The following is a 14,565-nucleotide window of genomic DNA, read 5'->3' as shown; positions in this document are numbered from 1 at the left end:
AGCGACTCCATGGACTGCGGCCCACCAGGGTCCTCCGTCCATGGGATTTTCCAGGCAACAGCACTGGAATGGGGTGCCATTAAGAACTAGATACTGCCAAACACTTTTAAATCCTTGCCAACTGAATGGGTATAAAATACTATCTTATTGTGGTCTTAATTTACATTTTAACTTTTCCTGGTTTGTAACTTGGCTTTTCACTTTCTTTGATGGTTTTACCATATGGTATTTTTGGTTTAAAATGCCTCATTTTAATAGACAAATTCATCAGTAACACTTGCAGTCAATACTCTGTGTCTTAAACAGTCCTTCTATATCCAAGGTTGAAGCAGTAATCATCTTTTTTTTGAGAGTTAGAAAATTTTGTGTTTTACATTTAATTCATGAATTTTTTCCTTGTGGTGTGAGATAGGGAGCAATTTTCACCTCTTTTCTATGCTGACGACCAGTTGGGCTAGCTGTCATGATCACAGTCTCCTTCCCCTGATGTGGTGTGCTGTATCTCTTACACCCAGTTCATTTCGTGCATGGCTTTTTTGGGGTATTTTGGTCTAATCTATTAGGATTCTGTACGACCCTTAGTGAATACCATGCTATTTTAATGAACGTGGCTTCTTGCATAGAGTGGAAAAATGCCCACTTCCCTGATTTTTCTTTATTGAAATGTCCTAGCCTTGGGCTCATCTTTATCTTTTAATTTAGAACCACCTTAACAAGTTTCAGGAGGAAACTTGGTGGGGCTCTGAGAGGGACTGCTTTGAATCTATAGGTCTATTTGGGTACAAAATACATCTTCTTGACATTGTCTGCCTAGCCGCAAACTTCTCTCTGTCCCTACTTTTTCAGGTCTTAGTTATTATCTCTTAATAATGTTGGAAAATTTTTTCTTAAAAGAGGTCTTCAACATACATTGTTAATTTCCTAGGTACTTGGTGTTAATACTATTGTAAAATGTGTCCTCCAGTTTTCTGATTGTTACTGATACAAAGAAATGCAACTGGCTTCAGAAAATTAATGTTACACCTACCTCTGTAATGAAACCCTGGTATTTCTGGTACTTTCTCTTTAGATTTGAGTTTTCTACAAAATAAGAACGTGTAATGTACAAATAATTAGTGTTTCCTACTTTTTATTTCTTATAACATTTTTTATTCTATTGACTAGGATCTCCAACACAATTTTGAACATAACCAGTCATAGTGGAAAACCAGCCCTTTGTTTCTGAATTTAAAAGGGTATGAAATTTCCTCTTTGTGGCAGACGCTTGTTTTTTGTTTTACAGATTTACACAGAAGCTACCACCTTAAAGAAATTCCTTTCGAGTCCTAATTTATCAAGAGTTTTTATTATGACTGGGTGGTGTTAAATCCTATTATATACTTTAATTGGATCTACTAAGATAGTCATAATGGTTTTCTCTTATTTAATATTTACAGATTCCAATGCTAAGTCATCATTACAGATGGAGGGAGAATACACATACTAAGATGGAATACACAAGTATTAAGTAAACAAATATAACCTTAGAAATCTGTATTGTAAAATACTATTTAATCTGTTTTACATACTATTTCAAGTTTTTAAAAGGCTGGCTGCCAGATAAGTTTAAAAACCACAGAACAAACGGCTTTTTGGAGATCTTTCTACTCCACAGTTCTCCAGCTCTCCGTATTTGAGTTGTGCTCTTTCAGTTTCTCTAATCCTACTAGAAAAAGAAGCTTCTACTAGATACTAATTCGTTGTGACAGAGTTCAGAACAGAGAAACAAACAAGAGCTAGAAAATATGACACGTTCAACTCATGGGAATGTAAGATCACAATTTATCATCGTTAAGTATCAGTCACAGATAGACGTGAGAGCTCATCTCACAAAATCAGTAAAGCAGAAAACTAAAGGACCAGAAGTCAAAATGAACTACCAGCAAGAGTAATGGAGAAAAAGTAATACAAGGGAACGTTATGGTTTTCCTTTTTATTTAATCAAAGACTGGTGGATAAACATAAATACAGCACAATTACTTCAGATCATTCTTCATATTGTATACACACAGACCGATGAACATCATCTGAAAGAAACCTGCAGTCAGCAATGAAATGCGTACAGCTTTTCCTTCCTTCGCTCAAAAAAACTTAAAAACACACAAACTTAGAATCTCATCAGCACACACTCTCCTGTGACAAATGATTCAGACATAAATAGTGGGTGCAAAGAAACTATATGCTAACATATGTATAACCTTTGTTAAGGAAAAACAGAAGCAGCCATAATGATTAAGATACATTCAGTTACTGATAACTAGCTGTGCCCTAAAGGACATTATCAAAACAGAAATCGTGCTGCAGAGAAAAGCTATATATACATACACAATGAGAAAATAAACTGCAAGATTAAAGCATGCATGTTTAATACTGGGAAAAATCACAGCCCTCCAAAATTTCTCCACGTTTGTTATAAAAGCCCTCTGCACTCAACTAAAATTTAAATGATCTTAAAAGGATAATACTCGTAAAGTTTACTTTTTTCAGCCACAGAAACTGCAATGGAAATAAATGTTCAGAGTCATTTTCAAAACAAAAACAAAAATCTATTCTTCTGATGACATGTATGATTAAAGGTCTATGCAAGATACATTGCTCTACATTCCCAATGACTAGGAAAAAAAAAAACCTCAAGTCAGTTTTTAGTTTGCAGATGGTCAAAGGATTTTGTATTCCATCAGGAGTTCAAATCTTCTGGATCTTTTCACCAACAACTACTGGATTTTCTTTTCTGATTTTCTCAGCAGCATCAGCTTTGTAATTGTAAGAGCAATTGTGTACATCTGAGTAACGGTGTACACCACAGTAAACATTTCCACACCGGCATTCAAACCCTGAAAATGGATCAATACACGTACATGAGTTGAGTGCAAGGTCTAAATATTAAACTCTCTACATAATTAATGTTAAAAAGATCATGTCTGTAGGGCAGCAATCTAAAGAATCATTCCAAACTAGCAGTTGCACAACCTAGTATACTCTCAAATTCACCAGCTGATGGCTTCAGTTCTTGTTACCACCTACAAACACAGGTCTGTGCCAGCCCAAGTCACAGCCACTTCTCTGAGCTCAAGTTTCTTCACCTGAAACACAACTGCTTCCTATCAAAAACAGGACTGATAAACTGAAAATGTAAGACACTTCTCAAATACTAAAATGTGAAAAAATAAGCATACTGTCAGAAGACAACCTTAAGATTTAGTTAAGAAAGATGAAACTTTGGACAGAACTGTTAACAAATAGAACAGCTCTCCCTGGCCAATCTCTAATGGAGATATGAACTGTAATCTGGCTCAGTGACTAAGAGCATGAGATCCAGTTGCGGTTGCCTAAGCATGAATCTATTTACTAACACAGGCAAATTACCAAGCCTCCCTGAGCCCCAGTTTCTGCACCTCTAATTCTGGAAATCAGTTATAGTAAGAATTAAACAAGGAAGTATTACCTGCCTAACATACAGTGAAGATGCAATAAATGCTACTTATTTTAGGGAAATGCCCCAAGAATTTAAGCCAAAAGAGAGAAATAAGCAGGGTGAATAGTCTTTAAATAATACTAGTCCTGCACCCCTAAAAAGGATTTTACTATATGATGGAATTGTTAGAACACAGCAATCAATATTTTAAATGTTGACATTTGATGCAAACTTCCTTTACCACATTTTTTTAAAACTTCCAAAAGATATTCTGTAACTTCATTTTATTTTTTAAATTTTATTAGTATTATTTTGGCTGCACTACATATCTTGTGGGATCTTAGTTCCCCAGCCAGGGATTGAACCCAGGAGTGAAAGTGTGCAGTCCTAACTCCTGGACCACCAGGAAGTCTCCTGTGACTTCGTAATAATGAATGAAAAATGAAGCCAAAAGTAACACCAGACTAACAAGACTGGACAAGATAGAAGTTACTAAGTCACAGCCTTCTATTCATGAAGTCTAAGTTTCTGAGATTTAGAAAGATAGTATTTGATACTATACATATATATTAGGTAGTATATATATACACACAACCACTTTAAAATGCCTTATTTGTTCATGTTTGTATTCTTTAAATAAATACACTCGCCAAGGCATGAGCCAGTCTTAAAACATCTTTGATATCAGACTATAAATCTCCTTTCCTCTTATATCTACTCCTTAGTCATATAACCCTCCTAAAACATAATTTTGCTCAAAATCCTATCTATTCTTAAGTCAGTTTCTTAGGCAGAGTTTTCAGCAGAATGCCCTTCACACAGTAAACAATAAATGGAAACTATTTATAGCTGCCACTCTTCCTCATCAGTTAACCAGAGTACACATCATCAGCCTCATCTGATGGTCTCAAACACCCTTCTGCACATATTTTGTGCTACATTCCCTATTTATTTATGGTCCCTCAACATGCCCTATTCTTTCCTTTCTCTGAGCTTTCATTCAAGCTATCTTTTTTTCTGCCTGAAATGCTCCTATGTCCATCAGTTGTAAGTCCTACTCACTTTTCAGGACCCAGCTGAAACATCCTACCTTCCAGATTCTTTGATGGGCCTCTGCTCCTCTCCTATGAATTATCAATAATTACGCACATCTCTGAACTCCCAAAGCAATCTACTTGACTGCATTTAAATGTACTTGCTTTGCCAAATAGCCAAGTAGTATTTCGAACATTTCCCCGTCTCTTAATACCATCTAATAGCTCTGTTACAGCAGTCAGCATGTACTGATTACTTACTGGGTGGCAGGACAGGTCTATCACCTTACATGTATGAACTCTGTGAGCCCACACCACCAACCAATGACTGGCCGTTTTACACACAGCTCACCAAGTACTTAAACACCCTCTCTCACACAACAATTTCTGGCTCTCTAAAGGCAGGAGACACACCCCTGCCCTTTCACAGAGCCTGGCATACTGACTTTACTTGTCTAACATTCTCAAATGCAGCTAAAATGAATTTTAAAAGAAAAGCTATTCATTTCACTATTAGGTATGTAATTAAAGCTACTTTTACTTAAGAAAATTCAGGAGGTGAAGCATATCCATTATTAACTCACATGGAAACAGAAATAATCTTAATTGAAGCCATTAATAGTAAGTCAAACATTATCTTAAATAAAATCTTAATTTAAACCTTGTGACTCAGGCCCTTACCAGTAAGTCCCACTTTCTTTCTGCACATGAAACAGCGATTCTTTTTCTGTTTTGGTTTTTCAAGAGACTTGCTTTGCTCTTCAGATGCCTGTTGTGCCGTTTCTGATACTGAAGCTGACAAAAATAGGAAGGCAGTGAAACTTAATTGTGCAATGAGATTCTGAGGTGAGGTGGTTGCTACCCCAACTTGCCCCCACTGATCTGTTTATTCAGATAATTGAGTGTTTATTTATTAGCATGGAAAGATGCCCACAGTTTAAAAAGTTACAAAGTAGTTTATATAATATGACCCCCTTTGCATATATGTATGTTAAAATATGTACATATTTTCTGCATATGTATACACACATGCGGAAAAGCTGAACTATACATTGAGATTTTAACAATAACTCTAGAAAGTGCTGTATTTTCAAAATTTTCTGGTAATTATGTATTTGACCCATAAAAGACATACAACACACAAACACTACTTGGGTATTCTAAAGGAGAAAGCAAGAAAATGTGTAAGAAAATGGTCACATGCAAACTTCTAAATATTGCTGAGTCAGAACTATGTAGATTTCAAAGAGTACAAGGGAAAGAAATCCTAAAACCAAGATTCAGTGGAATACTAAGTATGTTCAAAATTCTCAGAATATTTCATATAAAACCTTTAAAATATGGGTAATAAGATATATTGATTAAAACACTACAATTAAGATAGTAAATTAAGTAGTGAACCCAAGGCCATCTGCACCAAAATTCAGGTCAAATTATTGCCCCTACACCCTAACTTATGGGTTTAATAAACTGGAAACCTGTCACTGGAAACCTGTCATTCCTAACTGATACACATTCCTCACTGTATAAGTGAGATACTGCTATTTATTAAATCACAAGGCATAATTAAAAGAGAAAGATGTTTTAACACAGTAAATCCCCAATTAAACATGAAAAAAATTCTTCAGAGTCATGAGGACCAAATGGAAGCAGTACCACCCACCTGGTGGCAACATATCGTGATTTATGAGCAAAATACCTACAGAAGCAAAATATCTAAAAGAGCTGTTTCAAGGACACCACTCTGAAAACTCCAATAAACAATGTTAGGGAATTCTGGTTTAGGCACACAGCAGCTACTCGTGTGCCTTCTTCCACCTGAGATGATTTTCCTATCCAATAAATTCTGCTTGAGGGATACAAGTGGAACAAAAAGGAAGAGAGAGAACAGATACCTGGGCAAGTCACCAAACCAGCTGACCCTACCCTGGGAACTGAGAGGGGCTGGAGCTGGCAGCAGGAACACACACACAGAGAGCCAACTCCAGGAAGCACCACAGCTGTCTAGTGGAAAGAATAATGGCCTGGAGTCAGGTGCCCAGGTTCCAGTTCCAGCTCAAATGACTACGGCACTTGAGTCAAAGACATCTTTTCTTTTTGTCCATCTATTAAGTAGATGGAAAAAATATTCTCTGCATTTATTCCTATCAAATAGGGAAATCACAGGTATATTGTGTGTCATGAGTGTGTGTATCTGTATAGATACACAGTTGTATGTGGGTTTATAATAAAACATTTTCAACTCAACAGTATAAGCAAGACTTACAAAAAAAAAAAAAAAAAAAAAAAACTAGCCTAAGAGATTTTACACATGGAAAACTAACCCTCTCAAACTCAAATGAAACTTACACCTGATTGTTCAATAATTCTGCTATGCTGAAATTATGAATGCTAAGTTCTTGAAAGGTACTTAAGTTAATACTGGTTTAACTTAAGTCACTGAAATTACATGTGAAAAAAAAAAGGAGTCTATACAATTTAAAACCCCACTATTTAAAACCTCAACAGTGGTACAGAAAGCGCTTGCCAATGCAGGAGACATAAGAGACATGGGTTCAAGTCCTCGTCAGGAAGATCTCCTGGAGGAGAGCATGGCAACCCAGTCTAGTATTCTTTCCTGGAGAATCCTATAGACAGAGGAGTCTGGCAGGCTACAGTCCATGGGGTTGCAAAGAGTTTGAACACAACTGAAGCGACTCAGCATGCACAATTTCTCCTAACATAGCATCAAGACCATCTTTTCCATTAATGTACTCAACACTAGGCGAAGAAAATTGTTATTATTATCCATATACCATAAATGGGTCTTTGAATACAAAGACCCATTTATGGTATATGGATAATAATAATTTACCAACTTAAAATCTTTTTTTTGGTCAAACTTGTAAAATAACCGCTGTTTTATTCTTAAGCAGCATGTAACTTCCCACTACCAACATTCTAAAATTTGTTCAACTTTAAGACGTAAATAACATCTTCATAGTTAGCAGCCTGTTTTCATTCTTCCATCCTTAGCTCTCTCTGGAGACTGCCAAGCATCCCCTGTTTCTCAATTCTCTGCATCTAGGGCCTGAAAGTAACCAGGATCCAGATAATGTATCCTCTCCCTGGTGCAGACTTGGTACCCTACCTGCTCTTCTCCATTCTGCCTCTCATCTTCCAACCTGGGCCAAGGACTTCCAAACCTCAGACTGCTCATACATATAAACACCCATTTACCCATCTACTGCCTCCAATTGAGTCTTTAAGTTTTGAAATGTGACCACTTCCAATTTGCTCTATCTAAAATCTTGTCTCACCATTACTTCTTTCAACCTCCCTGTTGAGAACAAACACATCATTGCCGTTTTCAACTGTCATCCAACTGAAAGCTTTAACATCACCCTTGTCTTATTTCCCATGTCTAATGGATAACTAAATTTGGGGAATTTTTCTATTTCTCCTTTAAAAAATACCCTTTGTCTCCACCCATCCTTAAACTTTTCTATTTAACTAAAAATAAAAGTTATTCACTTATAGTAATCATATTTACAATATTCATAATTGCATGGAATATTTATCCTGATCAAACAGTTAACATTCTCTTTCTACAGCAAAATGTGTAAGGAGGCAAATTATGCCAATCATTTGTTGGGCATGAAATCAGAGGAAGGGGAATTAGCTAGCTTAACTAAATTTTAAACTAAACTTTAGCAAACTTCAGCTAAGATTGCCAGGTATATCTGTCGTCACCCTGTGAACACCATGTACAGTGGAAGGGTTCAATAGGTACAGCATCGTGTCTGTTTAAATCATGTCACAGGTCAAGTGACACACAGCTCATCTTCAGGCTTCTTTCCAGAGTATCCTCTTCAATTAATACATCGTTTCCACACACTAGTAGAATATCATTAACCAAGCACAGATTTTTCACAGCATCCTAAGTGCCTCCTCTACTAGCTCTGCCCATGAAGAAAGCCTTCATACACATATTCCAGTCTTCCTAGATCCACTTCACTTTGGTTCACATAATGGGGATACGAAGAGCATGGGCAAGAACTTGAGATGCCATGCTATAAATAAGAGTAACTGAGTGTGACTGTTGTGCTGGAAGTCACATGTGGGGAAGGGGGGGGTCACTGCCAGTTGAAGTAAATAGATAATCCAAGTCCAAAGCAAGAGATTCCTCTTAAACCAGCAGCCCTGGTTCATGGGAGAGGGAAGAATATTTAGGTTAAAACAGACAAAACAGTAAAAGAGAACAGTATAACACAACCACTCATTCATTTAATTATACTGCTCAAACAAAACAGATTTTAAATTTCTATGTTGATGCTGATGACCTAATTACATATAAGTGGGAAAGGGCTCCCTACATTTCAGTCAATTAAATACTTAAGAATGTAAAACACCCTGCTCATAAAGAAAACAAATATAAAAAATCTGTATCAGGCAGGTAATTTTAAAAACACATGCATCTAGGACAGTGACTGGCTAGGAATACTCAAACATTAAATAAATGACCAAACATGTGCTAGATCATGTGCAAACCTTGCAGGTCTTCTGTTTCAGGTATTGCTTTGTCCACAGATGTACTGTCCACTTGCGAAGACGCTACAGATTCTGATAAAAGTGACTGATTTGACACAGGGCTAGAAAAGCAAAAATATTTAGATTTTAAAAGATGATTTCTATTCATGACTAGAAACTAAGTGATTAATAAGTAAGAGTTCAACATATCTAAGCAGATCATTAAGACAGGAATTAACCAGAAATGCTTTTTTTTTAAAAAATAACTTTCACATAACTACAGAATTTTGAAACTTAAGACCAATTTGGACCAGAAATTTTTTGATTTTGAAAGCAATAGTACATGTCCACTGTGTATGAATTTACTAAATGAACACTAGTATGATAAAGACATGCTTCAGGAACCCTAACACAAAGTTGTATATGATGCACTGATGGACACAGGAGAACTGGAAAAAGGAACTTCAGAGCAGAAACTTAGTATATGTTTCCTAACAGCAGGGTAAGAATGAAACAAGTATTTCTGTGTTTCCAACTTCTAAAAGACTTCAGTTAAAAAGAAAATACACTACAATACAAATAGATATCAGGACGACATCATGATACATTACACAGAGAACAGGATCACACGATATTAAACAGAGAACCTGTGACAAAACCGTTTTTTAATACAAAGCACTAGTATTTCCACCAAAGGCCTATGACTAGAAGAACTTAACATGCTTCAAAAGGACTTCAGGGGTTGGTCAGGATACATTATGAAGAAAAATAAAGAAAAAAGCTGTCTGAAAAACAAAATCTTTTCATTAAATTTTAAGACAACTCCCTACTCTCACTGTAATGTAATACCAATAAAAAGATTTTTTTGACTAGTCAGTGATAATAATGAGACAGATAACAAGTTTCTGCTAGTTAATCCTAAAGTGACTTTAAATAGTTTTCCTTAAATAACAGAACTGACCAGATACGGAAAAAATGCCTTACTTTTTGATAGCTCTCTGGCCACAGCTCAGAGGCGGCCTCTTACCTTGGCTGCATAGATGAAGCTGTCGAGTCTAGCGCTGACTGAGCCTCTGGGACACTACCGTCTGTGCACTGGACTGGTAAGGACTCAGACAGACTTGTGACAGAAGGCGCTGCAACAGGACCACATCGCACGTTAGTGACTCTGTGCCCTGGGAGGGCCGGCACCTTATCTAAAAAAACCAAGACCAGTTTCCCACGAAATACAGTATACGGGTTTTGTTTTACTATGTAATATACCAGTTCATTACTTTAGCTAAAAGTTTTCAATAATTTTCCTATGAAAAGGATGCTAATTTTACCACATACAAAATATACATAGTCAAGACCTAAACTACTATTTTTCAGGATTATCGCACAAACTCTTTAATTCATAAATGTCTTCCAAATAATAGTGCACAATGAGATCTTTAAAATAAAAAAGAATTCAGGAGTAAGGCAAATGTAAGTTCAGAATTAAAACCTGCACTCAGGTTATATTATTTTACCTGTTCTTCATAAGGCAAAAATGTAGATAATGATTTTACAAAACAATATAGTAACTTATATTCACTTGATTTTAGCCTCAAGAAAATTTAAAGTCCGGCTTGAACAGGAAGCAATGATGAAATAGACTCCACAAGCAATTTTAAATGAACTAAGTAACAGCCTACACTTTCATTAACCACAGAAACCTACATTCAGGCATTAACCTACATGAGAACTATCCTAGATGAGTAAAGCTCATGTTCAAAATCCCTTTTTACACAATCACTGAAGCAAAAGCCACATCAATTCCAGGAGAATCCTCTGACATAAAACCGCATAAAGAACTCAAGTGAACTGGGGATGAACAAACACCCTTTTCTCTAAGTCAAACTGCCCCCACCTCTCCTTCCTATGCAAAATGGAGGAAGGCTTTCTCTGAAATCATCTGTGGCTATCCATCTGGAACTCTCTCCTCCAACTACCTTGGCCTCAGAAGTCATCCTAGAGAAAAGAATCAAGGTCCTCCTACAGCCCCCACTCCTTCAGAGCTTATTTTCCAAGACACCTCTACATACTTGGAGTGTGCATCTATTTTATTAATTAGTAAGATAAGAGTTCTCAAGCACAGCACGTAAGACTGAGATGGATCTACAGTAGTTCTTTTCAATGAGTGGAGATACTCCTCTTTCTCTTGCCCTACCACTGATCATTATAATATGTAATGAGACATTTTCCTGATGAAAATGTAGTAATTCAAGTACAGTGTGGAAGCAGGAAGAGGTGCTGGGTATCCTGTGCTACTCAGGTGTATCTCAGTTATGAACAGCGCTGTGTTTTACTTACCAGGTAAGAACTACTTACCAGGTGGGCTTATTCTACCATTACTACTATTCTGTCTTTGAAGATGTTCTTTATAGCACACTGAACACATGCCGTTCGTACGAGGGTTTCCATAAAATCCGCAGCCAGTGGAACAAAGCATAGGCACTTGGCTGTGATTAGTTTCTTGAGCCATGTTCCTCTGTTGCACACCTGAAATTTACACAGAATGAGCAGAGAACTCTGATACATACTACAATCATATATTATCCAAATCTGTTTTATGCAATAAAGGAAAATGCACATATACTCCTCCCCAAACCACTCTACAGCTGTCTGGCATAGAGAGAGGAAAAAAAAAATATCGAAAGGATACAAAAACTGAACTTTTATCTCCGACCCTCACTGTACAAAAGGAGGATTGTACTGGCTCAAACAATGTTATGAACTAGAGAAAGATCTAAAGACTCCACACCATCAGAATGTTAAGAAAAATCCTTTAAGTCTAGTTCAGCTTGGACACCTAGGAATGAGAAATACAGTTTTCTCTTTGTTGTATTAGTAAGGCCTAATCACTTAACTTTTGCTTAAAAAAGTTTGTTTTAACTTGCATAATGTTTTCTGTTTAAAAAGCATTTAACATAATATCAATGCTGGTGAAGATGTGGAGAAATAGAACACTGGTAAAATGAGAAAGTGAGTCAGCCATTTTAGAAAGCGACATTGACAATTCATCTTAAGGGCCTTGTGAAAGACTGCCCTTTTAAAAAAGAACCCATCATCTCCTTCAACAGAATAACTTAGGTAGAATCAGAAAAAAATTATAAATACATATGTACATATGTATATATTCACAGCTTATTTATAATGCTGACAAACCTATTAATCATCAACAAGGATCAGAAAGAATAAATCTAAGGATGGGAAAGCTAACAGATTTTTTTTTTTCTGATGTGTATCTTCTTTGTACTTTTAAAATCCTCTTAAATGAAGATACTACTATATAATTGGGGACAGAATATTTAAAGTACTTAAAATTTAAAAACTAACAGGCAGAGGAATTGTTTGGGAACCACAGGCAATAATCAATTACAGCAGACAGAAGAACCCTGTGTGCCATTTCTCCCATAGAGCAAGCGGTTCTTTGGCATGAATAACGTGACAGAAGGTAATAACAGGTTCTATCTTATTTAAAAAACAACAACAACAAAAAGCCTCCCAAATGAAATGAAGGTTACTCCAAAATGGGTATAGGTGTCTTTACAGAGGAGTCTATGTTCAAACATCATAAATGATAAGACTAACAATGAAGGACAGTGTTTTGCCACTGAAGTTTTCTCGAATTGATAAACAATGAAAGAAACCTTCACTGTTTACCACTAACGGATTTTTTTTTTTCACCTAAATTATTTGCAAACACTGTTGTGGATTGAGGGGTGAATGGGGTGGGTTTAATGCAAATTTCAGAACCAAGAGCAATAATGCATTTGACTGGATTATAAAACAAAGCAGGTTTAGGTTTAGCATTTACCTTTAAAAAGAAAAACCTAAAACTGTTGATAATCTTTAGACCTTTGGGCCTAGGAACAGAATCTGAGATTCTGAAAAACATCTTTTTTACTTTATGAAGCCAAGTCATCTCAGAATCCAATGATGAGTAAACAGCAAAGGTGGTAAGAACCTGGAGCCTCATCAAGGAGTCAAACCATGACATACAGTACCATTACATTCTTGATCATCATACTGTCACAGCAAAATTCTTAATTTATTAAATCCTGAGACTGAACACACACAACTTGTTAATATTTTGTGTGACAAACTGGGAAATACACATAAAGCATTCCTGTGGCATACAGAGGTATGGTGAGCGAAGAAAAAGCACTTGAACAATTATTTGAGTTACAAGCTGAGTCATCTTCACAGAACAGGTTTTTTGTTTCAAAGAACTGACAAACTGATTATTCAGACTTGATTATATCAGATATTTTCTCAGAAATGAATGAAGCTTGTTACTTCAAGAAAAATAACTAATGGTATTTATTGCCAAGGACAAAATTTAAATAATAAAGTAAAAAAGCTTGACAAGTAATTTTTAGAGAGTCTCTTGAAATGATTAGTGAAAAAAGTGAAAGTGAAAGTGTTAGTCGCCCGGCCATGTCCTAGTCTTTGTGACCCCATGGACTGTAGCCCACCAGGCTCCTCTGTCCATGGGGTTCTCCAGGTAAGCATACTAGAGTGGGCTGCCATTTCCTTCTCCAGGGGATCTTCCCAACCCAAGAATCAAGCCCGTGTCTCCTGAACTGCAGGCAGATTCTTTACCATCTGAGCCACCAGGGAAGCTGATTAGTGGTGATATTAATGACGTGTGAGTACTGGTTCTATTATCAACATTTGGGAGATCTGCATAAGCCAGGAAACCAATATTTTCTAAATGACCAACGTACTATGGTACAAATTATTCATGAACAAAACACTCACTCAAAGGGAAAGATAGACCCATGGGTTTCAGAGTAACAGGACAAAACATTTTTACACAGTATGAGATTCTACACTGTAACTTATCCCTTTAAGAAACTACAAATTGTCACATTTTGGTGTAATACCAAAGAAGAGAGACATCTACTATCCGAAAAGGTTATCAAAATACTCCTTCCTTTTCCTACATATCTGTATGACATCAGCTTTTTTTTTTACACATTGTTCAGTTCAGTTGCTCAGTCGTGTCTGACTCTTTGCGACCCCATGAACCAAAAGACTGAATACGGAGGCAACCATGAGAATCCAGCTGTTTGTTCTAAGCCAGACCTTAAAGAACTTGCAAAAATGCATAACAATGTCATGTTTCTTACTGAACCCTTTGAAGGGGGAGTTATTTTTCACAATAACTTTTAAATAAATTAATAACTAATAAATATTTGTGATTCTCTCACTTTAATTTGTAATATGATAAAATTTTCACAAGATATGACAGACAAAGGCTAAAAGTCTTCAACGTACTCAATAACTTTTGAGAACTCAAAGGTCCTGAAACCAAAAATTCTGAGAACCTGCTGCTGTAACCAGCACGGCAAGCAGCACCAGCTCAAGAAGACAGACTCTGACCCTGGAGATGGGAATACAAAACCCCCTTACTCTGTATGTATAAAACAGATGTACATATAATACATACATAGATAACTGCATCTGTGGAATTAAAATTTTATGGAGGTAGGAAGCCAATAAGGAAAAAACTGTTTCAAAAGACTCCTGGGAGTGGGG

At 36.4% G+C, this 14,565-nt stretch overlaps 1 protein-coding gene across 3 annotated transcripts in view; it reads right to left on the bottom strand.

Moving 5' to 3' along the window:
* Positions 1-1,957: 1,957 nt before the first annotated feature.
* The window catches only part of ZFAND6 (zinc finger AN1-type containing 6), a 54,310-nt gene continuing 41,702 nt past the window's right edge, over positions 1,958-14,565 (bottom strand). For all 3 annotated transcript variants that reach the window (XM_055556576.1, XM_055556573.1, XM_055556574.1), the window contains 5 exons: positions 11,350-11,520; positions 10,025-10,133; positions 9,019-9,119; positions 5,170-5,283; positions 1,958-2,873 (listed from right to left, as the gene is read on the bottom strand). In XM_055556576.1, the coding sequence (XP_055412551.1) occupies positions 2,725-2,873; positions 5,170-5,283; positions 9,019-9,119; positions 10,025-10,133; positions 11,350-11,503 (627 nt within the window). In that variant the 5' untranslated portion in view covers positions 11,504-11,520 and the 3' untranslated portion in view covers positions 1,958-2,724. The remainder of the gene's footprint in view (positions 2,874-5,169; positions 5,284-9,018; positions 9,120-10,024; positions 10,134-11,349; positions 11,521-14,565) is intronic.

This window comes from Bubalus kerabau, chromosome 19, assembly GCF_029407905.1.
Source record: "Bubalus kerabau isolate K-KA32 ecotype Philippines breed swamp buffalo chromosome 19, PCC_UOA_SB_1v2, whole genome shotgun sequence".
NCBI lineage: Eukaryota > Metazoa > Chordata > Mammalia > Artiodactyla > Bovidae > Bubalus > Bubalus kerabau.
This window is presented reverse-complemented; position numbering and strand designations above follow the sequence as displayed.